Source organism: Acanthisitta chloris, unplaced genomic scaffold, assembly GCF_000695815.1.
Source record: "Acanthisitta chloris isolate BGI_N310 unplaced genomic scaffold, ASM69581v1 scaffold33421, whole genome shotgun sequence".
Classification (NCBI taxonomy): Eukaryota; Metazoa; Chordata; class Aves; order Passeriformes; family Acanthisittidae; genus Acanthisitta; species Acanthisitta chloris.
Window position 1 is genome coordinate 40181 of NW_008658245.1, and position 23338 is coordinate 63518.

The 23338-nt window shown below is 51.7% G+C and overlaps 1 protein-coding gene across 1 annotated transcript in view; it reads right to left on the reverse strand.

The window, feature by feature from the left end:
• Nucleotides 1–21714, reverse strand: part of CDH22 (cadherin 22, type 2) — a gene marked incomplete at its 3' end in the record, with an annotated part of 49602 nt that extends 27888 nt beyond the window's left edge. Inside the window, exons 1-3 of the mRNA XM_009085032.1 lie at nucleotides 21490–21714; nucleotides 17237–17531; nucleotides 7995–8114 (exon numbers count right to left, since the gene is read on the reverse strand). Coding sequence (XP_009083280.1) covers nucleotides 7995–8114; nucleotides 17237–17531; nucleotides 21490–21714 — 640 coding nt within the window. The remainder of the gene's footprint in view (nucleotides 1–7994; nucleotides 8115–17236; nucleotides 17532–21489) is intronic.
• Nucleotides 21715–23338: the final 1624 nt, after the last annotated feature.

The following is a 23338-nucleotide window of genomic DNA, read 5'->3' on the forward strand; positions in this document are numbered from 1 at the left end:
TAGCAGCACACTCCAATCCCACTGTACCAAAAACACTCCAGAACAGCTAGGAATCAGCTTTAAATCCCCTCCAGCTCAGTTTTTTAACATTCCCACAGATTTAGACATTGTTTTATGTTTTTGCAATTCCTCTCTCTTCCAGGGTTTTCTATTTAACTATAAGCTTTACCTCCTCCTACCGTGAATTGCAAAATCCATCTCTGCTTTGTTTCACCAGTAACCCTGCCAGGTGCTGGCAGAATGGGTCTCCAGTGAGGGGTCCGACCTGGAAGGAACAGGGAGCTCCTCCCTTGCAGAGCATACAGCAGAAAACCACACATTAGCTCTGAGCATCTTGCAAGCCATTTGCTGACATGCAGCAAAGTGAGCAGTGGCAGAGCATCTCAGCCCCAAGCCACCTGGCTCTGGGAAGCCCTCAGCACAACCTGAGCACAGTGGACAGGAGAGCTGGGTGCCAGTAGGCTGCAAGGAGCCAAGACGTGGCTTCAGAGACAGACCCCAAGGCTTCCAGGTATTAGCTCTCCACAGACAGCAGGTTGCCAGTTTCCCTCTTCAGGAGTGTGGCATGACCTTGTGCACCTTCTGATAAAGACTCACACCATGGAGACACTGGTGCTGTGGCCCAAAGGCAGTCAGAAATGCCATTGAGCTGGGAGGATGAACTTCCTCCCCCTTACCCTTTGCATGACATTACAGGTGCAGCAGGAGCTGGCATTTATCACTCCTTCCTTTCTGAAACTAGCAATTATTCTAATGATTATCATTGTTAGGATTTACTATAAAGACACAACCACCATTTCAGGTCCTTACCATTCTCCAGCTCTCATGGATAGGCACAATTTCACCCAGCTTCCCTCTGTCACTTTAAGTTCCATAATTACCTGGACTCCCTTGTCTGCAGCCCCACGGATCAGGGAGTGGATATTTATCCTGTGATGGGGCCCAGAGTCTGCTCTGCCCCCCTCATTCATCCTGGCTCTGCTCAGGGGAAGCCATTTGACAAGGAGTCCAACCTCACCTCATACAGAGGGGCTAAGGGCAGGAAGAACATGCCTTTGGGCACTCATCCCAGCAAGGATACAACCCTCCCACCTGGGCAGCAGGACCAGCCCTGCACAAGCACCCAGGGCTCAGGGACCAGCCCCAGCTGCTGATGCTGACAGGCCTCTCCTGCCACTCCACTGTGAATACAAAACCGTTATTTCTGGGCAAGTACTATCTCATTGAGATTTAAGCAATTCTGTTAATTAACAGGGTCTGAAGCATTTTATAATGAAAATGATTCATGTCAGCACAATAGTGATGAATTGGGATGAGAGGGAAAAAGCTCATGCATTCACCAAGGCTGTAATGACTTAACTGTGCTGCTCGTAATGATATAGCTCATAATACGCCATGCAAGATGGGAGGAAAGTGCTCAGGCACTTCCCAGAACACCTCCAAGGTCACTCGTCCCAATGGACAGCAAGTCCAGGCCATTTGGCACATGCAGAGCAGGGCAAATGGCCCCAGCCAGCTCTGGTTCTTTCAGCAGCCCAAGGCAGACAAAATCCTTGCCTTTGGCAGGGGTGCAGACTGATCAGAGACTCTCTCTCAATGTGCCATGTCCTTGAAAAAGGAAAATCCTGGAAAAGTAGAGGTCTGATGCAGACAAACTGCTCCATGGCTCAGATCTCCAGGAGCCTCAGCAGGATTGTCAGTGTGAGGCTGTTCTCAGATTGCATGGGCAACACCAGGCCACAACCCCAAAAGTCAGGCTGGTTTTGCCTTTTAGGCCAAGGTACCACTTACCATTTCCTAGTGGCCATGAGAAATCATGATCTCCACACATGCTCCACATCAATTCCTTGAATGTGGCACTATGGATTCTGCCTTAAACACCCACCAGCAGCAAACCTGCATGGTCCTATCCTCCTGAGCTAGGACAGCCTCTGCTCCCAAGACCTGACCCTCAGGGCCTCTGCAAATCAGCTGCAAGGGATGGTGACAGGCCTGTCCTCAGGGCACAGAGAGGAGAGGCAGGCACCTCTGCTGCTGCATGCAGAGCATGGAAAAGTCATTGCTATAATCTCCCAAGATTCACTTACTTTCCAGCTGGAAAACCTGACAAACTTAGTCCTTCTCAGACACTGCTAGCAAAGCAAGAACAACCTCCAGCTCAGACTCGTCTACCCAGTTCTTGTCAGCATCTGTTATAGCTGAATAATGCGGACGCGTGGTGGCATACCCTCTGGTACAAGGCACATGTGGCTTTCCAGCATGATCCAGATTAATCAGTATAATTACCAGGCAAGGGGACACTTACAGCATCACATAAATACCATCAAATCTGCTCCCACAGCAGATACTCTTTGGGTGATAAAAACAAAGCAGGACGAAGCACTCAGCAGGTAACAGCCTTCCAGGAATCCCATCATTATGGGCTTTGCTCTGCTCTCAGGTACTTCTAGGCCAGATGTCCACATCCTCAGAGACCATCCAGACAAGGCACCTTTCAGCTGAGGGCAGGAGGGGCAACAAGCCAGAAAGTCATGGAGTAACAAACGTGGACCTATCCTCAGGAGGTCCCTGGTCCAACTACAGCTCAAAGCAGGCAATCTTTAAGGGCAGATTAGATTACCCAGGGCCATGAACAATCAGGTTTTTAGTATCTTCAGGGATGGAAATGTCACCTTCATGATGACAAGCCTTCTCTTCCTGCCACTTGTGCCTTTTTACTGTGTATGCCTGAGAAGAGTCTGGATCTGTCTTCTCTATCCCCTCCCATTTAGCTGGATAAAACAGATTCATTCCCCTAGCAGCTTGCTCAGTTAGAGCAAACCCATCCCTGCCTCAGGCCAGGGGTGGCAAGGCACCTGCCAAACAGACTGCAGATTCCTCACCTGTGCCCTCACCTGCCTGCAGGGACACAGAAATGCCAATATATCTGCCAAGGCACAAGTGCTGCTAGAGACACACATCCTGGAGGTCTTAGACCCAAAACGAGCGCTTCATCTTTCCTCCACGCACAGTCCCTGCTCCTGTCCTTCAGCTCAGCACAATCTGAGGCAGAAGCTACAGGTGGTCTGAGGGAGGTACTAGACACAAGGCTCAGGAGGTTCATGACTCGTCAGCAAATAAGGTACAGAGCTGATATCCAGAAATGGAAACATGGCTGCACCAGTATAGCCAAGCCAACCAAAGTTAACTGGAAGGGTACAGAATCATACAACTATTGTGGCTCAGTGATGTTGCAACTGGAAATTTCTAACACAGCACAACTCATAGCAGGTGGCCAAGGCCTTTTCAAACCAGTGTGCCCTGTATCTTCGAGGGCACCACCCACAGAAACAGAGCTACTGCCACTGCTCAGAGAGGAGCACCTAAGAGGAGTTGTTCCAGGCTGGAATCAGCCTTGCCCATGCCAGTGAAGAGAGCCTGGAGGGAGGCACACACAGTGAACTCCAACAGACAGGCCAGCATACTTGCCCTTCCTTTATGCCTTCTTTTAGCAGCTAAATCCCTCATCATATAACATTTATTCCTTCTGCACATTAGTAGATGCACTCTAATTTCTTCAAGACAACCAAGCATACAGTTTGGTTTCAAACCAGCTGAAGTTCCTGCACCAGTCTCCAAAAAGGACTGTTAACATTCAGTCTTGCTAGTAAGAGCAATCTCCTAAGATAAGCATGGCTTCTCTGCAGACTCTCGTGCCCCATGCTCAGAGTCCATCAAGCCTGCACACAGCTCTGGTGAATAAGGGATGGGATAGAGCACAGACCTGCACAAACCCCTGAGCTTACAGGAACACGCACATACTGATATATCTGTGTTTCCAGGCACCGAGGATCGTTTTTAATAAACTGGGAAGAGCAGCAGAGAAACACATTCTGCCTCCCACCACCACAACACACAGATCCAGCATCCCAGCTCAGTGTGCTCCCAGGCAGAGCTCTTCTCCGAGTCCAGCCTTATTGCCCCTGGACCGGGGCTGTGGTTGGTCTTCAAACAAGGTAAAGCTGACAGGTAGGGATGAAACAGCTAACAACTGCATACAAATAACCATCAGCTTCATCCCATCAGGCCAGTATCTCTAGTCTTGCTCTCCCTGGCATAAGAACCTCTAAGCCCTTACCAGCTCAGTCTTCAAATCAGGACAGAGGCTCTAGAACTCAGGAGCTGTTTTAAGTCATCATAAATGCCAGACTGCATTCCGGCTACCCTTTGAGTCCTCCTGTCTTTTCCCTGCATTCAGCAGAATGATAGATTTTAAGAACAAACTCTTCCTTTCAGTAAAAAGCCAGGTTTCCATGCACTCTCCCAAACTGACAAGCTGACTTTTAAGGAAAGCGCCAAGTATCATGAGGCCTGTGAACAGAACGCTGTGACTGTTCTGTAGCAGTCAATATCCCTGCAAGGGGATGAACAAAACTGCTGGAGCCAGCAGCACCAGGTTGTGTCCCTCCTTGGCTCATGAGCATTTTTAGGTTCCCTCCCATGGCTGTGGGCAGGGATCACAGGCAGCAGTGAGTCTCCAGCCAGGTTGGCCAGGGATGAGAAAGGGCACTGCAAAGGACATGGGAAAAGACATAAGCAGGCAGGCAGAGCTGTCTGCCAAAGGAGAGATTTGTCCCTTTAAAGGTGAATAATCGGCAGAGGTACAGAGAGTGCAGGGTAATATAAAGCAACACGAAAACATGGTCTGCAGATTTAAACACACAGATTTCTCCTCTCACGTAAATGCACTGGGAGTCACGCACCCATGTGTCCATCTCTGAATGTCAAAAGCATAAGCTCAAAGAATCTTGGTGAGGATGAGATTCCTGGAGTTGGAACAGGAGCTGACAGTAAACCTCCTGCCCCATGTCCCTCTGGGGAGAGCTGGGCTCATGGCCCAGCAGCAGTGAAGGGGCTCTGCAGTCAGATTAGTGCTCTCACAGAGAGCCAACAAGTGGCTGTTTCCCAACAGAAGCAGTGGTACAGAGACATGTGCTGGTCGCTGTGAAAGCACAACCTCCTCCAGCAGAACAAGGCAGCCACGGCTTGGGCACTGCAGCTCTGCTGCTGCAAAGAGCAAAGATCAGCTGCACCATGTCAGCAAACTGAGAATGAGTGAGGAAGGCAGCACAAAGCTTACATAGGACTAATGCCTGCAGGCTCTTGCAAGAAGCCATGGGGGTATTCTTATGGCTGGCACAGAAAATCTTGCCTCCAAAGTCTGTGCATACAAAGCTCCCTACTCACACATCAAAAAAGCCAGCCTAGACCTTCAACACGCTCAGGGGAACTTCTTGAACCTGTTTTGGGGTACACAACACAAGTTTCAGTCTCTGAAAATTAATTCTCAATGCATGACAGTGGCTGTTATACAAGAAAGAAAGAAAAGCACATGTGCATTAGCTGTGATTTCTCTTCACCATTATTCAAAACTGGAATCACTCTACAGCACAAATACCATGCTGCTGTTCCCACTATTCCAGTGGAGCCATTTAGTTACTCATCTCCCTCCAAAAAGACACCTGAGACACTGTGGGCATTCAGTGCTTGCTGTGTGGCAGGACTTGGCATAGCACAGTATCCAAACAGTTTGGGTCTGCCTGTGAAAGATCCATTGAACACGAAATCCCAGCTGAACACTACAGCTAGTAACATCCAAGAACAGGAGAAAAACTAAGCTATACATGGTCCATATCCTGTACTCAAGTGTGCAAACCACTCTTGCACATGCCACCCATGCTATGAAGGGGGGTGTGAAAAGAGCTGGTTGCAAAGGCAAGAAGGAAAGAAAGAACCCGTGCTGGAAGGAGTCAGGGGTGGAGGTGGTGTGCAAGGGAGCACATGCATGCATGGACCTGCAAAAAATGGCAGAGAAAGAGGTCAAAACCAAAAAGGGAAAACAAATTGTTCTTCATTACCATATATTATAAGAAATGTAATATGACAGGTTTTTATAGTTCTTTTTATGGCCATTAATAACAATGGTGGCTCTGAGAGTTATGCTGCTGCTATGGATAATTAAATCTTATGCTCAGGGCAGAAGCTGGGCCACCCAGGGCAGTCAGACCTGGATTCCCATGTGAAGCACTAAAAACTTATCCTAAAGCAGAGTGGGAGCAGGGTGGGGTATACTTGGTTGGGCATGATGAAACCTTGTGTCCCCTTGGCACCTCTGCATCCAGGTGGGCCAGCACTGACAGCAAAGCACAAGGCCACATGTCAGGCTGCAGCCACAACCTGAGTTGCCAACGGGCAGAGCTGCACCCCATGTTTCTGCAGCCCCAGTGAGGAAGCTACCAAAGGCCATTTGCAGCTCAGACATCACCAGAGTCAGCCCCAGCACCTGCGTTAGTGGCCAGATATCCTGGAAACAGACGTGCTCGAGTGGTGCTGAGGACTCTTCTGCAGACTGTCAGCAGTTTTTCTTTTATGAACCACAAGCTAGTAGAACAGTAAACGAACCCCCCAGTGTATGAAACAGCCAGCTTGAGAATTAAGACACAAAAAGTCAAGGAATCAAGAAGCTTGGATTCCCAGAGTGACATTAATTCTCACCACAGTCCCACAGGGCACATTTTAGTTTACACCTTAATACAGAGTATTAATGTTGTGGCAGGAAGCTGAGCCTCTGCACGTCCTGGCTTGTGCAGTTTACTCCCAGTGGTCCTTCTCCATTCTAGCAGCCAGACTTCCACTCACACAAAGCTGCCTCAGATTAACAGGTTCTCACAGGCACCTGAATTTTCAGTGTTTAGCCTATTGTTCATATACACACACAGCATAAAACAAAGTAAATCTGCGAGAGAAGAGAGCCTAGGTGCAGAAGCTCCTGAGCCAAAGGCAGATACAGCCCAAATCTGCTGCTTATGCCCTCTCCCCACTACACTAGCCTCTGTCCAGACAAAGACATTTCCCACCACGTACCCCGGGGCTGCTGTCGGGTGTGCACAGGAGCTCCCACATCTGAGCCTTGCTCCAGTGGCAGCCAGGCTGGTGGCACAGCCAGGGCTGTGGTTGAGTTCCCCATGTGCACCAGACCACTGTCAGGAGGCACATGGTTTCATGCAGATGCAGAGGCACACAGACCTTCCTTACCATTCTCCTTACACCAGGGTCTCCAAACAAATTTCACTCTGACTTACATAAAAACAGCCTTAGAAAATATCTATCAGCATAGACACAGATCAGCCTGACAGAGACTTGGCACTTCAGCCCAGGGGTTGATCTCAGCCTGTGTCACTGTGGTTCAGCAATAGGGTGGGGCAGACTTCACAGTCCAGTTTTCCAGCACAAGCTGCAGCTCCCCAGCCTGCTTGTCCTTTGACAATTTTTCATTAAACTGTGGGTACTTTACTGCATGCTTTGTGCCTTAAATATCTCTTATTAGCATTTGAGTGTCTTCCCTCCTTAGCAAGCTCGTGAGGCTCCCATTAAGGGTAATGAGAGTCACACTCCTGGGAGGCAAGGAGAATATATACCCCAACATCTTCTGGTTATGGTCTACTCTAACCAGTATGTCAGAGCATCATCTGCCAGGGATTTATTACAGAGGCATTTTACAACAGGCTCTATTATAAGTTATTAAGGAATGGAGCAGCTTCTACTGTTCTTTCATTAAATATTAATAGAACATTTATAAACCGATCCTTAATTTAAAGTGTTACCTTTAATCAAAGCCATGGTGATAACGATACAGCCTTTGGTAAGGCCCCTTTGGTAGTATTTAAACCTACATTGAGATTTTATGTGCCTGTGGGTGCACTCCTGCTCCAGGCACAGAGGAGCTCTGGCGAGTGCAGGTGCAAGCTGGGCACTCTGGGCTAGCTGAAGGGCATGGAGCTGGGCAGCAATCTTCAGGGCTGCAGAGCTCCCTCTCCAACACCCCTGCCATGTAACCCACCCAGTAATGCCCCTGCCATGGGTACCCAGCATCAGTGGCCAGCAGGGAAGTGCAGACCTCCTGGTTCACAGCCATGCCCAGGTCCCCTGCCCCAGCCTGGCTGGGTGCTGCTCACCTGTTTTACTGTCCACAGTGAAGTGCTGCTCACCCTCCAGCACACTGTAGACTACCCGGGCACTGCTCCCATATGTGGGGTCGTCAGCATCAGAGGCCATCACCTGCATCACAGAGGTGCCTGCAGCAGGGACAAGGAGGAAAACAGAAAGTCAGGGAGAAATTGAGAAGAGCAACACAAACCTCAGAGCAGACGCCAACACCGATTGCTTGCAAATGCTGAGGGAAACAACAGCAGCATCACCTCCCCTCAAAAGGCTGAGAGCCAGGACTCCAGACACTGCTGCAAATGCCCCTTTTGTGCTGCAGGGTAAGGGGAGGGACAGGACTTTGGGCCACCTTGAGGCAGGACCTGCTCTCCACGAGATCACTGGCCTGAACAGCTGGGAGCTTTTCTCCCAGTAGACTTCTATTGGACCATCTGAGAAGGACCTGGGATGAGATGTTCTACCCACAGCTGCCCTTCCTCTCAACACAGTGCACCATGGTCACCTCCAGCCCACCCAGGGATCCTTCCAGCTAGAGCCTGATCCACACTGCAGCACCACCCTGCAGCAGGCAGACCTGCACAGCCACAACAGCTGTGGGAGAGGAAAGGCTTTTTGCTTTCCCAGAGCCAGACACAGTACCACGTCCTCATGCTCTACACGTAGCAGGGCAGGAGGACTATAAATTGGATAAAAGTCCATCAAATGTCTGCAATTAAGTTATTGATTTTCAAGGCTGCCTCATTAAACTGGGTACTTCACTCCAACTGTCCCTGTGATGGCTTTAATTTGACATCATGTTCAATTTGACAAAAGCAGGACCCAGGACATGAGGATGGGGCCAGGAGCAAAGGGACTGAGATCTACAGAGACAGCAGAAGGGAGGAAGGAGGGGAAGACCAATCCTACCTACAGGCACCTTGAGAAAGGAGGGAGTGTGACCAAAGCACTGTGAGGACAGGCTGCCCAGTTCCATCTCTAGCACCAGACTCAGTGCATCCCTGCCACAGAGGTCAAGCACAGAAAAACACAAAGTCAGAGGCAGCCTCTGTTCCTATGTCATGGCAGGCAGAAATGGAGCTGAAACCACACAGATGAAGATGAGGAGCTCCAGTCCCTGGTGCCTTCCTCTTCCCTTGCCAGGAGACCACAAGCCTGCAGGCAAGCCAGGGTGCTCCTGCACCAGCCCTTCCTGGACTTGGGCATGAGACGAGACAGCATAAACAGCAGAGCTGCTGTGAGCAGCTGCGATGCTCAGGCTCCCCCCAGTCCAGTTCACTCTGATCTCCTGGAAAGGGTGTTCACTGAAGAAAACGAGCAGTTACCATGGTTGCTTTTCATTCTCCCTGGCAGTCTTCTCAGAGCTGCAGCTCTGCTGATAACAGAAGAATCCCCCTCATCGGTCTTCAGCAACAAGCTAGTTCGAGTCAACTTATTTATGCTTTGCTGTCTCCAGTGAAGTTATGGTGCATCCTTGCCAGGCACGTCCAGATTACACCACGGCAACACTAGCTCTCTGCCTTGCAAACAACTGTTTAAGAAATACTATTGCTGCATTTCCTCCTCCTCCTCTCCTTGCCATCACACAATTCTTTCAGCAGGTATGAGCCATGGCAAATCACCCCCACGCCAGCACTGCACATCCCCTTGGGCATCCTGGCATGTTCCCCTGGGAAGCTTCTGATGAGAAAGCAAAGGGACTAGAGAAGAGAAATGGCACCAGAGTCTCCAAGCACCCCTCTCCCAGCTGCAGCAGAGGAGCCTGCTGGGGATGCTGGAGGTGCCGAAGTCTGAGAACCACAAAAAGCAGTACCTTCCCCTGGCAACAGGCAGGGCTCCTTCTGCTCACCTTGGCAGCATCAGCTGGGAGCCCATGCCCAGTGCCCACAGCAGCACCCACCCCTGCACCCACACCCAACACCACCACAGGCAGAGCCTGCTGAGCTTGCATAAACATCCCACGCTCCAAGAACCACTTGTTCTTGCCTAAGGTTAGGAGATCCACATCTCATTAATAAATGAGCAACAACAGGCAGGTGGGGAACACTGACCCTGCTTTATGCCTTGACTTCTAGTCTGCGAAGGTGCAATGTAGCTTGCTCAAGGTCACCTAAAGGGTATCTAGGAGTCCAACTTTCCTAACCTCCACTTACCCCTTTTTCACCCCTTCCTACTCCTTTCTTTCCATATGAAGAATAATGGGTTGGAATTCCAGTTTAACCTGGTCCCCTCCTTCCTGCAGAGACAATCCTTCCCTGGCTCCCACCCTGCTCTGATATTAGTCCCTGCTCTCCAAGCATAGCACTGCCCACAGCAAGTACAGCATGTACAGCTTTTATTTAGTTTTCTGGCACGTGTCTTAGCCATAAAAGATACACTAAATAAAATCTAAACATCCATCATGCAGTGTATCACCCGCCTCCCATAACCAAGAAGGTTGAGCTCGTATCCAGAGACACAATTAGACATGTAAAACGAGGTAAGACCTTGGTTCCTCCCCTGGCCAGCTCACCCCACAGATACAGAGGAAACCAACAACTTTACATAAAGATTAATGAGTCAGAATCCACCTCTTCCTCTCCCTTCGCAAAGGTGTGATTTGGCACAGTGGATCAAACAAACCATGAAAGAGGGAGCAAGACCCTCACATACAGAGCACTCCTCCTCCAAGCCTGGCTGACTCTCCATCCAAAGGACCAGGTGCAGGAGGGAATGCAGATCCTGGCTGCCAGCCATCCACCAGTCCCATGAGCCCTGCCTGGGCTGTCCCCATTCTGCACCCTGAGCCGTCCTGGAGACCTGCCAGGGATAGCAGCCAGCCCTCAACTCCGTTGGCTGCAGAGGCTCATCACTTCTCTGCTGTGAGCCAGGGTCAGCAGGGCAGAGAGGGGCTGCCCACACTGAGAGCTGCTGGTGATGCATCCAGGAGATGGTGGGATGGAGGAACAATGTCCCTGCAGGGTCCTGTCCCATGAGTGCAGAGCTCAGCCCCTGCAGCCACCTCACCATGCCGAGCTGCCCCTGGGGCTGGCTGGGCACAGCAGCTCAGCCCAGTGCCCTGGCTGGGATGGATGGGGCTCCACAGGTCCTGGGCTCTGCAGAGCACCTTTGGAATACCAATGCAGATCTGTCCTAGCATCTGTCACTGCCTTCCCACAGGACCCAGAGCCTCTGGGGACAGTTCCAGCGACCCTGCATGCAGAAGGCTAATAGCTCCAGACCACTTGCTATGCCACTCACTCCAAACACGTTTAGCTTAAAAGAAATGTTGACAGGCAAACTCCAAACAGATCCACGAGCAGAGAGGCCCTGCACTGAATCCACAAGCAAGTCACTGGGACCTGTCACTTCCCCAGGGACAGAAGTACAGCCAGGCTCCAGCCCAGCAAAGAGGCAAATGAGCAGCAGGAAAAGCCAACACTTGCTAAATTTGACTGTGCCTCCTCACGGTAGAAGTTGTCCTTCCATGGTGGAGGCAGAAGCCTTCAGCCACTCTCCAGACCAGCTCTGGGACTCTTCCAGCACCTCTAGCTCAGGCTGAGCCCAAGGACACTCTCCATCCATGCTGAGAGCCTTTTCTGTATGGAACTGGTCAGCTCCAAGACAGCACTCAGGCATTTCAGCCCTGCAGAATGTGAGGGACCCTGCAAGGAGTGCTGCATCATGCAAAGCCATGTGCCCTGGCCTGATGCCAGTGTGCAGCACTCCCAACCCAGGAGCCTGGGTGCTGTGGGACAGGGGGCAACTGGGATTTTATAAACAATGAAATTTACAGCTTTCATCTGGCCCCAACAACTGCAGTGCCTTATGCATCCCAGAAACATGTAGACAGGACATCAGGGAAGAAAACGAACCAGAGGAGTTTAAAAATTACTGGAGCAGAAGTGAGTTTCTTGCAATCTCGTGAACATCCTGACTTGGTAGAAAGCCAAATCAGACCCAGAGGAGATTCACTGCAGAGCCCTCACCCCCCGCAGGACGAGCCTGAGGGTGCTAACCTGGCAGGTACAACACTCAAATGTGCAACTGTGAAACATCCTTTGGGGTGTCTGGCCAGAGAAACCCACTGCACAAGGCACCCCAGACCCAGCACCAACCAGGTAAATGCAGTGCCTTGGGACCAAAGCATGAAGGTTCCCTGAGGGGCTGGGCACATGCAGACTGGACGAGGGTGCTCAGATGGGCAAGGTAGAGGGATTGGAGCCTGCACCATGACCCAGAGTGCAGTGCAGAAGGGAAAGGGTTTGTCTCACTGAGGACCAACAGATAGGGCAAGCCACAGCTCCCAGCCACTTGCTGTCTCAGCAGCTTCCAGATGCATACAAGTGTTTAAAGCACTTTCTATCAAGGAAAAAAAAAATCAGACTGCCTGCAAGTGTTCTGACTGCATGGTAAACAGAGTGTTTTTCTCTGCTTCCGGCATGGAGATTAAACAATTTCTCTTCACAATAATCACTTCTGCATTCAGCCAGCTTTGTGCTAGAGTCAGGACTTGACCCCAAGTTTCTGTCTGTACAGCCAAATCGTCTCTAATCTGGACATGGTGCTACACAGAGAAATGAGAGCAAACTGCAGCAAGGGAGGACTGACATTCTGATGAAAAGATACACATTTCCTGACATGCTCCTCACTCCAGGCCTGCATGCTCCCCAAAAAGCCCAGAAGATAGCTCTGGACTGCAACACCCACCCTGTGCAACCAACAAAGTTGTCTTGCAGGAGGCACCATGTGCTGGATTTGGGCTCATGCCTGAGTGCAGCAGACAGCTGTTAAGCAGACCCCAGGGAGCTCAGGAAAGGAGCCCAAAACACAGCTAATTTTAGCATCTCCTGTTACAAGGTGAAGCTCCTGCAGTTCCCAGGCAGTTAGTTGGCTGGGTCCCATCATACCTTATTCTGCAGCTGCAGGTATCTCCCTTTGGCTCTGGTTTCTGCTCAACTCAGATGTTTTCGAGTGATCTGCACTGGGGTACCCACAGAGGCTGAGCCTCGGTTGCCAGCACAGGGCAGCCTGCAAACTCTTGGCCAGCAGCTTCTCCCTGAGGTACAGGACAGCAGTGGAGCTGCAACAGGGTTTGCAGCTCACTTCCCATCATTCAGACAGACTTCTCCTTGGAGTGTCTGTGCAGGTACAGGGGAAGTCAGCAAAAATGAACCCAAGCAGCACCACCAGCCCCTGCCTTCCTCAGCCTGCATGACCCTTGCCTCCAGCCCTGCTCCCTTGGGGGGCTGAGCAGGGATCCCTCTGCCCCAACACAGCCCCAGCTGCCCTCTCTGCCAGCCCCAGGTCCAACTGACTCCTCTGCACCTCAACAGCACCAGGCACTGCCTCCAGGCCCTCCTACTGCAAAACATCCTGCAGCAGCTGCACTACTGCTCCCAGTGCCTCAGACCAGATAAGGTTTCTAGAGAAAAGCCACCTGCAGTCTGGTTTTGCTGCAGGTTCTGCCATAGCAGGGGAGCTCAGGTAAAGATGCTGGGTCAGCTTCCATTTTGGATGTGCTTCTTCCAAGTGCAGGAGCTCAGTGTGTAGAAAACACTGACTTCTCCAGCCTGGTTCATGGGCTGGGATTAGCTCCAGGCACCACCTCTGCCATTTACAAATCCTAGACTCTGGTCTTACATTCCTGACCATCCTGCATCTTCCACTTTTGATCCATGAGACAGTAATAGGAATACCTTTTCCTTTCCTTTTTTTGCAGTAAGTCTGGATGAATTCATGGAAGACAGACACAAATATTGACTAAAGCTACAGAAACAACCTACAGCTGAAGAAATTCCCAAGCTGAAACTAGGTGCTGGCTGGGAGAGTATTAAGAGGAGCATCACACATGCTGTATGTGTTGCTCCTTCCTCTCTAAGCATGCACTCTGACCACTGTCAAGACAAGATCCTGGATCAAGGAGGCCTTTAGTCCACCCTGACTTAGTCCCACAGTCTCAAGCAGCACAGATGCTGTCTACCAAAAGGCACTGCCCTGGCCCCAGTGGAGAGCAAAGGGCAGGTGCGTTGCAAAGCACTCTCAGTTACTTTGAGAGTTTGTGCAGTTCACTCATTTGTTATTCCCTCTTAGACACTAGGAAATCAAATGACTTTCCCTCCCAATTAGTACTCCTTCATTATGCAAATAATGTCCTTTGATCTGCTCCTGCTGTCAGAGAGCGGATCTGACTGTATTTGGTTTATTCCTCTTCACGCCCCAGGAAGGCACCCACCTCTGGGATCTAGGACTCTGCTTTTGGCAGGGAATGGAGAGTGCAGTTGAGAGCTGCCTTGAGTGAGAACAAAAACCACCCAAGCACAAACCCCAGCGAGGTCTGGGAAGGCAGGAGCATGAGAGGAGGAAGAAGGGGTCACCCTTCACTTTTCAAGCTGGGCTGCAGAGCAAAGGTTGTCAGAGCAGCAGAAACAGGGAACGAGCAGTTCTCTACAAACAAGCTCCAAGCTGGAAAGCAGACCTGACCCTGGAGTGGCCCCATCCCAGCCCCATGGTCAGCATAGGGGATCACCTCCATCCACATTCAGGAAGGCAGCAAGGCACATTCCCTGTTCTCTCTGGTGAAAATGTCCTTCAGGACTAGGGGAGATGATCTGTCCAGCTCAGAGACAGAAAACATCACTACCAATACCAAACACAACAAAGTCATGATCATAGCTGTACCCAGCCTTGATGCCACAAAATGAGCCCTCTCACACAAAAAAAGCCTGGCAAGGCATTTCCCATAAAAATATCCTGAGCTTCACCTCCCTGGGCCAGGCAGTTGCCCATTCCTGTACCTTCAGCCCTACCTACAGCATCCAGAGCTGAACTTCACACGAGGTCCATGACCAGCCCCAAGTTCCCTCCCAAGTGCTGAACCTCAGAGGGTTGAGCAGAAAGCTCTTTATCAGGCTTGCCTGTTTATGCTTTCACAGGACGTGTCCATCTTGTCCTTCGTGCTGCCTGTTCCTAGGCACAGCACTGGTAAGCCGAGCTGGGGACTTGCAGCAGCAGCATGTGGGTACCCTTCAGCTCTGCACTCACACTGCCAGGGCCCATGAGTAACACCACGTGAAGATGATGTGTGAGGCTCTCCCTGGGCCATCTCCAGGGTGAGGCTGCTGCAAAGGAGCCTGTACACTCCCCAGGATGGTCAGGCTGCCGAAGGCTCCAGGGCTGTTGCAGGCAGACAGCCTGGTAAGCAGAACAGACTCTTGGCTCCAGCTCCCCTCTCTAAGCACGCAGCTTGGAAGTGCAGCCCACGCTGTTCACAGCACTTCTCTTTACTTTTAACTTCCAAGTATTTTAATTTGCAGGAATCGCCTCCTTTCATGTTGTGAAACCGTGTTTCTTTCTCCCTCTGATCTCCAATTTCGCATAGAAACTGTCTCCTTTGATATGTCTTGTTCACATCAGTCTGATCAGGCAGCTCCATAATTGTTAGTGATTTTCAAAGAACTGGGATCCTTGTCTAATACTCAAAGTTGAGAAATCCTTGCTTTTTAAAATGTTGTTCAAGCAAATTAGATTAATTTAATTTCTTTCTTCCCTTTGGGAACAGGATGCCTCCTGCTTTGGTGCCCACATGCTGTCTTTCATTTCTCCAGGAGCACATGGTTGTAGTTCAAGGGGTCACTCTCTGACTGAAGGGAGGATTTGTGCAGGTAACTGGAAGAGGAAGGCGAGCTTGGGATGCCTCAGGAGAGCTCATTCTCCATACATCAACAGAATCCAGGCAGCAGCAGTTCCTCTGGTGCAGGCAATTCCTGTACATCTGTACCTGCTGGAGGCCACGCACCAGCCTTGCAATATGCTGCACATTAACCACAGAGAGACAGAGCTCTGTCCTGAGGCAGCACAGATCCAAACACCATTCCCTGCACTCTGCTTCAGACCTTCCTGCAGCAGCACAGCAGGACCTGGTTCACCTGACCTGACCTGTCGAGCCCCTGGTGCAGCTCAGCCTGTTCCCCCCACCCTGGGGTCTCGCTGCAGTCCTGGCACCATTCCTGTCCTCTGTGCCAACTCATCCCTAGCTGACAATGCTGGGGTCCTGCCTTATCTTTGATGTCAGCCTTTCACAGGTTGTCTTCCACCTGGACACAGCCTTTGGGAACAGTGATTTACAGTTCCTGCCTGCAGCACACGCTGACACACAGCCTGCTACGAGCTCCGGCTTGTCAATGGGGATAACATAGAGCCTGGTGTGGGCAGGGAACAGCATGGCTCTGGGCAGTGCAGCACCAGCAACTCTCCTGGACTCCAGCTGTGCACAGGAACACAGCACCAGGCCAGCACAGGGAGTGAGGGCAGCAGTGCTGCAGCTCACACATCCCATCCCTGCACCTCTCCCAATGCTTGAGTGAGCACAAAGCCAACTACCCTTGCTCCCTGTCCCAGGGGGATAGACTCATGCAGCTTTGTCATACACACCCCAGCCTGGCCCCCAGTGCTTCAGTGAGGCTGTTCACCAACAGATTTAAAAGGGGCCTGGTGCCAAGGGGATGGGCAGTTAAGGGCAACACAGGGAATCATAGAATGGTAAAGGTTGGAATGGGCCTTACAGATTATCTAGTCCAAACCCCCTGCCATGAGCAGAGACACCTCCCCACTAGACCATGTTGCTCAAGGCCTCATCCAACCTGGCTTTGAACACCACCAGGGCTGGGGCATCCACTACTTCCCTGGGCACCCTGTCCAAGGGAAGCCACACTTCTGTCACAGGGATGTGAATTCCCCAATCTCAGCCAACAAGGCCTGGTCCCTTGGAGTGGGATGGATTCAGCTGAGAGGTGCCTGGCAGAGCTGCATGAGGAGACACAAGGGGTTGATGGCTGGGCAGCCACGGGGCTCAGAAGAGCAGCAAAGCAGCACATACAGGATGGCCTGAGGAGGGGGAGAAACACCACACAGGCTAATCTGAACCACAGGCAGACATCAGACCCTTGGCATGCAAGGGCTTAGTCCAACCTCCCAGCGAGGGGGCTGTGCAAAGCTAGAGTCAATGCGCAGCCAGCAGCTGGCACCACCACAGCCTGTCCCCAGAGCACAGCTTATGGCTGAGACTGAGTGAGTGCTCAGCCACAGGCTGGCAATCAGCTCAGAGGATTTATCCACTTGTTTTTCTTAAGCCACCTTATTTATTTTTCCCTTTCGGCTCCATAGCTCTGGAATCCCTAGGATTTGCAGGTGGTTTTGCGGGGTACAGCAGGCTCAAGGTTTGACAGAAGAGAGGCACAGGTTTCCCAACCCAGATCCTCCCACCCAGGAGACCTACCGATGGGGGACAGCTCAGCCACACTGCCGATGTAGGGCCCCTCCAGGAAGCGTGGCTCACTGTCATTGATGTCCTGCACCTTGATGATGAACTCCGACTCGGGCTCCAGCAGCTGGTCTGTCTGCCGGTCACGGGCCTGTGCCCGCAGCGTGTAGAAGGTTTTCTGCTCCCGGTCCAGGCGCTCGGTGGCATGGATGTCACCTGTGATCTCATCGATGAGGAAGATAGTCCCTGCACCCTCCCCGGAGATAGTGTACTTGATGGAGCCGTCTCCCTCATCCGAGTCCGAGTGGATCTGCCAGAGAAAGAGGGAGAGGGTGGGAGCAGGCTGGGGCCGTGCTTGTGCCCACCCCCAGTCAAGACTGCAGGGGTGTGGAGCCCCTGCACAAGGACCCTGCGTGATGCCTGTCTGCTCTCTCTACTCCCGTTGGACTGGAGGGTGACAGAGCACCACCAGACAACACCTGTGCATGTGCTCAATAAACTTCAATCCTGCCTATCCTGCTCCACAGATCACAAATCCTTCCAGTGCCCACCCACACCACAAACCAAGGGACAAACCCCCATCAATAAGAGGTTAGGAGATGATGGAAAAGGGAATGACAACTCAACTGCACTCCAAAGAAAGATCCTATGGGCAAGGATCCAGGACTCTGGCAGTGTGGGATTACCTCTCCCAAGCTGCACACGCACATTACCACCAGCATCCATCCCCCTCTGCACAGCCAGCTGCCCAAAGTTCACTCTCATCTATCCATTCTCCCCCAGCCAGAGCCATCCTTCATTTCAGGGCAGCTGCTGCTGACAAGTGTCCCTGTTTGAGAGCTCACACACTCACTGCACCCCTGTGCTGGGTTTGCATGGCAGGGTAACAGGACATCAACCCATCCCAACATCACACCCAGAGCACCACTCGGGCAGAGCCTACAGGAGAAGGTGACAATAAGGCTTGTGTTCAGGACTGAAAACAGACCCTGTGAAAGATGCTTTTGCAGCCAATCTCTGCTTAATTTTCTAATTAAGTCAATGTTTGAAATTAGGAAAAGAAAGGGTAAATAGCACTTCCCCACGGACCAGGAGCTGACTGGAATCCAGGCCAGACGTCCAGAGATAATTTTATTGGTGGCATTAAACTGAGTTATGAGGTTTTTACAATCCAGCCACTTATGAGAAATCTATTAACAGTAACTGGACAGGCAGAATGCATCTTGACAGAGCACAGCATGGGCATTAATTGGGACAATCCATAACGGGACAGGCCCCCAGAAAGGTTTCATCAGCTGCTTTCATTTGTTTCCTACAATTTCTGCTTAGAATCAGCAAAGTCATGTCCCCCTTCCAAAAAAAAGAAAAAAGCTGTCCATTAATCGGCTAATGAAATATGAAAATGTTTATGGGCCATTCAATCTTCCAAACTGCAGTTCTATAATCCACCTCTCAGACATACAGCCCTACCAGCAAGAATTTATACCAGAGCTGCCTCTTTTTTACGATGCCTTCATTATATTTGTCTTGTTAGATACAGTTTATGTATTTATTTCATGAGTGAGGGACCCACACGTTAGACAATTCAATGCATTTTGCACAACATTCACAAATTACTGCCCGTGGTGACACATCTCCCAAGGCTTGCCTGGAAGGAGACCTTCACTCAGCTCACAAACAGGGCTGTGAGCCCAGCAGTATCTGGGACCATCGTGGTGGCTCAGCTGCAGATCTGATGGGGCAGTGCCTCTTGGGATGTGCCTGAGGGGTGGTCATTCTGCCCCAGCTAGCTGGAGCATCCTGCACTGGTCTGCAGGGATGGACATCCCACCTTGGCCATCTAGTCCCAGCCCTCCCTGCCAGCTGCTGGAGAGCTTGCTGCCTTCTTTACTTTATCATCCTCTCCCCAGTGCTCACTGCTGCTCTGCAAGAGATCAAGCTTTTCAGAACCAAAAAGAGCACCAGGTCTGCACAGTGCAGGTAACAGAAACTGCATTTTTCTGCTGAACACCAGGCTCATGATTAATAATTAGGCCAGAGATAAAGCACCCAGCACCTCTTCCCAGCACCACACTGAGCTCTCAGCACATGCTCTTCATATATTTGCTCATCGCTGACTGCTCAGAGCACACACCAGCATCCCTGCAAACCTGAATGCTAGGAAGAAAAATGGAGCCTGGGCTCAAGGGGCTGCAGAGATTGATTTACAAGGGGAAGATTAAAAGAGCTAAATCTGTGCTGCTTGGCTAAACAACAACTAATGGGGGAGGGCTGGATCACAGACTACAGACACCCAAGGGGAGATGCCATGGGCCCAGACCTCATCCCAGGGATGTTCTCTCCTCCTGGCCCTGCTATTACAGTGGGCAGGCTTGGGGAGTACCACACTCCCATGCAGCCTCCAGGACCACGTCACCCCTGGGCATGGCAGGAGAGTGAAGTCACACAGTCCTGGCACAGAGCTGTGCTGGCTGGGGCTGCCCACAGTGCTGTGCCCTGGGAGCAGAGGGACACCCCACCCCTGCCCTGCCCCCAGCCAAGGACAGCAGCACCTGCAGCACTAGGGTGTCTAGAGGGTGGGCAAAAGGCTGATCTGTTCTGTTTGTTAAACAGGAAAGAGTTTCCTTGTCCTAAAAGACTACGACCAGGATTTTTACGAAGCCATTAATTACATACTAATAATTAAATCAAAATTAAATGTGAACAGAGGTGCACATTCCTTATTAAAAGCAATTAAACAGAAAGCACAGATACACAAATAAAAAATGACTCTGGGGCTAGAAAAGAAAGCAAATCAAATAAAAACTAGCCCGTAATAAAGGCGCACTCTGTTTGCTCCAACTCATAAAGCCCAAGTTCATCAATTTTCTTTAAATATTAGCAACTTAATTAAATCTGCTTTTTTCCCTTTAATCCTCTCCTCTATCTAAAATAGATCTGTCCACATGCAGAAGTTTGTAACTAGTGCTGACCCCATAATTCTATTTAAAAAACCCAAAGAAATCCACATCAAACTGACAGCAGCCTCAGGGGAAATTACAGTTCAGAAGAAGGATTAGCTAGAGAACCCAGATTTTATGGAAATGGTATCGGCCCTTTGGAAAGCACACATAGGTGTGTGGGAGGCATCCACCCAGGGCAAGCCCCAGCTACCCCACAGGGTCACCCTGTGCAGGAAGGCTCTGGACCCACAGGCTGTGCCAGGAGAGCTGCCACACTGCCACAGGCCACCCCAACCCTGGCCACCCCAGGCAGGCACTCTATCTTCTCCCAGCCCCAGGAGAAGCCTGGCCCTGGTGGCTTTCAGCCCTGGGGAGCAGTGTCCATAGGGAGTGATCTCGGTGCTGCCTGACTGTTGTTCCGAGCAGCGTGGGGTGGTTTGGTGGGTGATGTGGAAAGGGGCTGTAAAATGGGCAAGTTATAGGTTTCGGTTCATTCGGAGCCAAGGCATTGCCAGGCCTGTGACAGGGCCTGGTGCCTTCGCTGCTCCCAGGGGAGCCATGAATTAGCTGTGCCTGCTCCGAGGGCGGCAGAGGAGTGCGGCTTTGAGTGTCTGCTGAAACGGACACAAATCACTGCTGAAATCCCAGCTGGCCCCCGGCCAAGAAACCCATTTTCAAGCCTCCTCCAGACTCATGCCCAGACGGCTGAGGCCATCAGACAGCCATGCTGTACAAGCTCTTGGGCACCTTCCTTTGGGTGAGCCCATGCCCCTAGCTCTAGGTGGATTGCAGTGTGCTCCTCCAACTGGTCCCAATAGCTAGCACTGCCTTCACCAGTATACAAAGAACACATTTTCCTGACAGGTGGGAGCCACGGGGCAGCTTCTTCTCAGCTCCCAGGTAAGGATAAAGCCCAGCAACACCAAAGCAAAACGCTCCTTCACTCTCAGGACAGCAGGAGTGGAGGAAGAGGTCCATGTCCAATCTCCCCAGAAGGTCACCAGGGAGGGAAGCTCCCAGAGAAGTGGCAAGCTCCCACCAACAGACCCAGTCCTGCTCAGCAGCAACCACAGAGATGGGGCTTCTTGTTCTCCAAACACTAGAGGAACCCAGTACATAACTAAGAACATAGATGTGAATTCTGGTGTGCTCCTGCCTTAGACTCTGGGAGCAGATTAACCTCACCACCACCAGCAGGGACAAGGTCCTGCTGTCCCAGTGATTAGAGTACTTCTCTAACAAGACCTAACTCTCCCCTCAACATTGCCAGCATGTCTGCTCTGCCACTGGCTCTGTCAGCCCCACGGAGACATCGGGTTAGCTTACCTTCCCCACGTACAGTGGCTCCGTGCCCGTGTACTCCTCCACCACAAAGAACTGATTCCAGACCCAGCCACGCTTCACTCGCCCACCGGCCAACAGTGCAGGGTCCCCTGGCTGCCCTAGGCCAGGGCCCTCCACCGCCGTGTGCATGGCCCAGGACCCCAGCTCCTGGATGGCGCAGAACAGCAGCAGCATGGTCCACAAGAAGCCCTGCAGACCCTTCGCCATTGCACTCTAGGAGGCTGCATGAGCAGGAGCTTTTGGACAGGCAGTTAGCATCCTTTAGGGAAGAGTAGGAGAAAAGTCCACACTAGCAGCGTGAGGCTGCCTGGTCAATGCAGAACATCCCCATCCCTGCTGCATGCCGTGCCCTGCAGCTGGAGCACTCCTGTCCCAGCACGAGTCACATCTGTGACAAGAGGAGTCCTGGACTGCCTGCTGCTAGCATGGGAGCAGTCAGTGCTGGTGCCTCGCAGGCTGCTCCTGGGTCTCCAGAGAAGAGTCTGGCAGCTGGCATTTGTCCCCAGGGACAGAGCTGCACGGCTCTGTGCTTGGCTGCCACTGGTCTCGCTGGGGAACGGGGTGACGCACAGCCTGCTGCCCACCCCGCCGGCAGGCACAGGCACCCACAACCGTCACGCACGGGGAGCGAAGGAAAGCTTTTCCACGGATGTTCTCACAGAGGAATTAACACGATGGAGCTTCTGTGGCCAAAGTCTGCCTGTCCTGTGGCAGGTTTGGACTACCGTGTGAGGGGTCTGGCAGCGCAGGCGCCTGTGCCTCGTGTGCAGTTCACAAGGCCATTTGTAACTCCCATCTTCAGGGGGATGACATCCCAGCACGCAGTGAAGGGTCCTTTGCCCAGCTGATTTCGGTCACTTCCATCCTCCGCTGGCTCATGCAGGGAGGCGCAGGGTGGCTAGCAGCATCCCCAGGAGCCTGAAAAAGGCCAAGGTGTCAGTGCTGGTGTGAAAACAGGGCCCCATGCCCTCCCCATGCTGCCCCTGCAGCCTTGGTCAGTATCCCCCCAACCCTGCCCTGCCCCAGGTGCTCCACAGCAGAGTCCAATCCTGTAAGTTCTGCCAGAGCAGGAACCCAAAAGGGAGGGCAGTAGGCTACAGAGCTCTCAGCACTGCAGACAGCTGCTCCAGCAGGAACTCCAAGGCCAAGGACCCTGCTGACAAGGGCAGCTCCTCACCACACTGCCCTGGCTGCTGAGGGGAGCAAGGTCTGTGCCTGGAGGGGATCATTGCTGCCCATGCTGCCAGGAGACCTGCAGCAGCACCCCCAGCACTGCACAGCTGGGGACCAGACCACACCAGTCCTGCATGTGCAGACAAGGCTCATGCTGGGGGATACCAGAGCCTGACCATGGGAGGTGCAGGCTGTCCAGCCACTCCTGTGAGCCTTCCCTGAAGAAGCTTTCCTGTCATCTCACTTCTGCAGCCATGGGCAGGACAAAAGCATCTGTTCAAGAACTTAATGACTGGGTGACTTTAAGGGTAATAGTTTAAGGAAAAGGCTCCAGAGTAAGCTTCAAGCCACCCACAAGGCACTAAGGACCGAGACATGAGAGACCTGTGGCCAAGGAGACACTGCATCCAGTGAGTACCTGGGGAGAAGAGATGGGGATGCAGCATTCATCTCTCCCTGGACCAACGCCCTGAGCTTCCACCAGAGCTCTGTGATACCAGCCACAGCCTGAGCTACTCATGAAACATGCACCAGTCTGCAGAACTAATCTCCTGTCAGCTGTTACTCCAAATAGGAGGGGAAAAGAGGATGAATGGAAAAGGGAGGTGATCCTGGACTAGATGCCCATCTACCCTGCAAGAATGTAAACAGCTCCAGC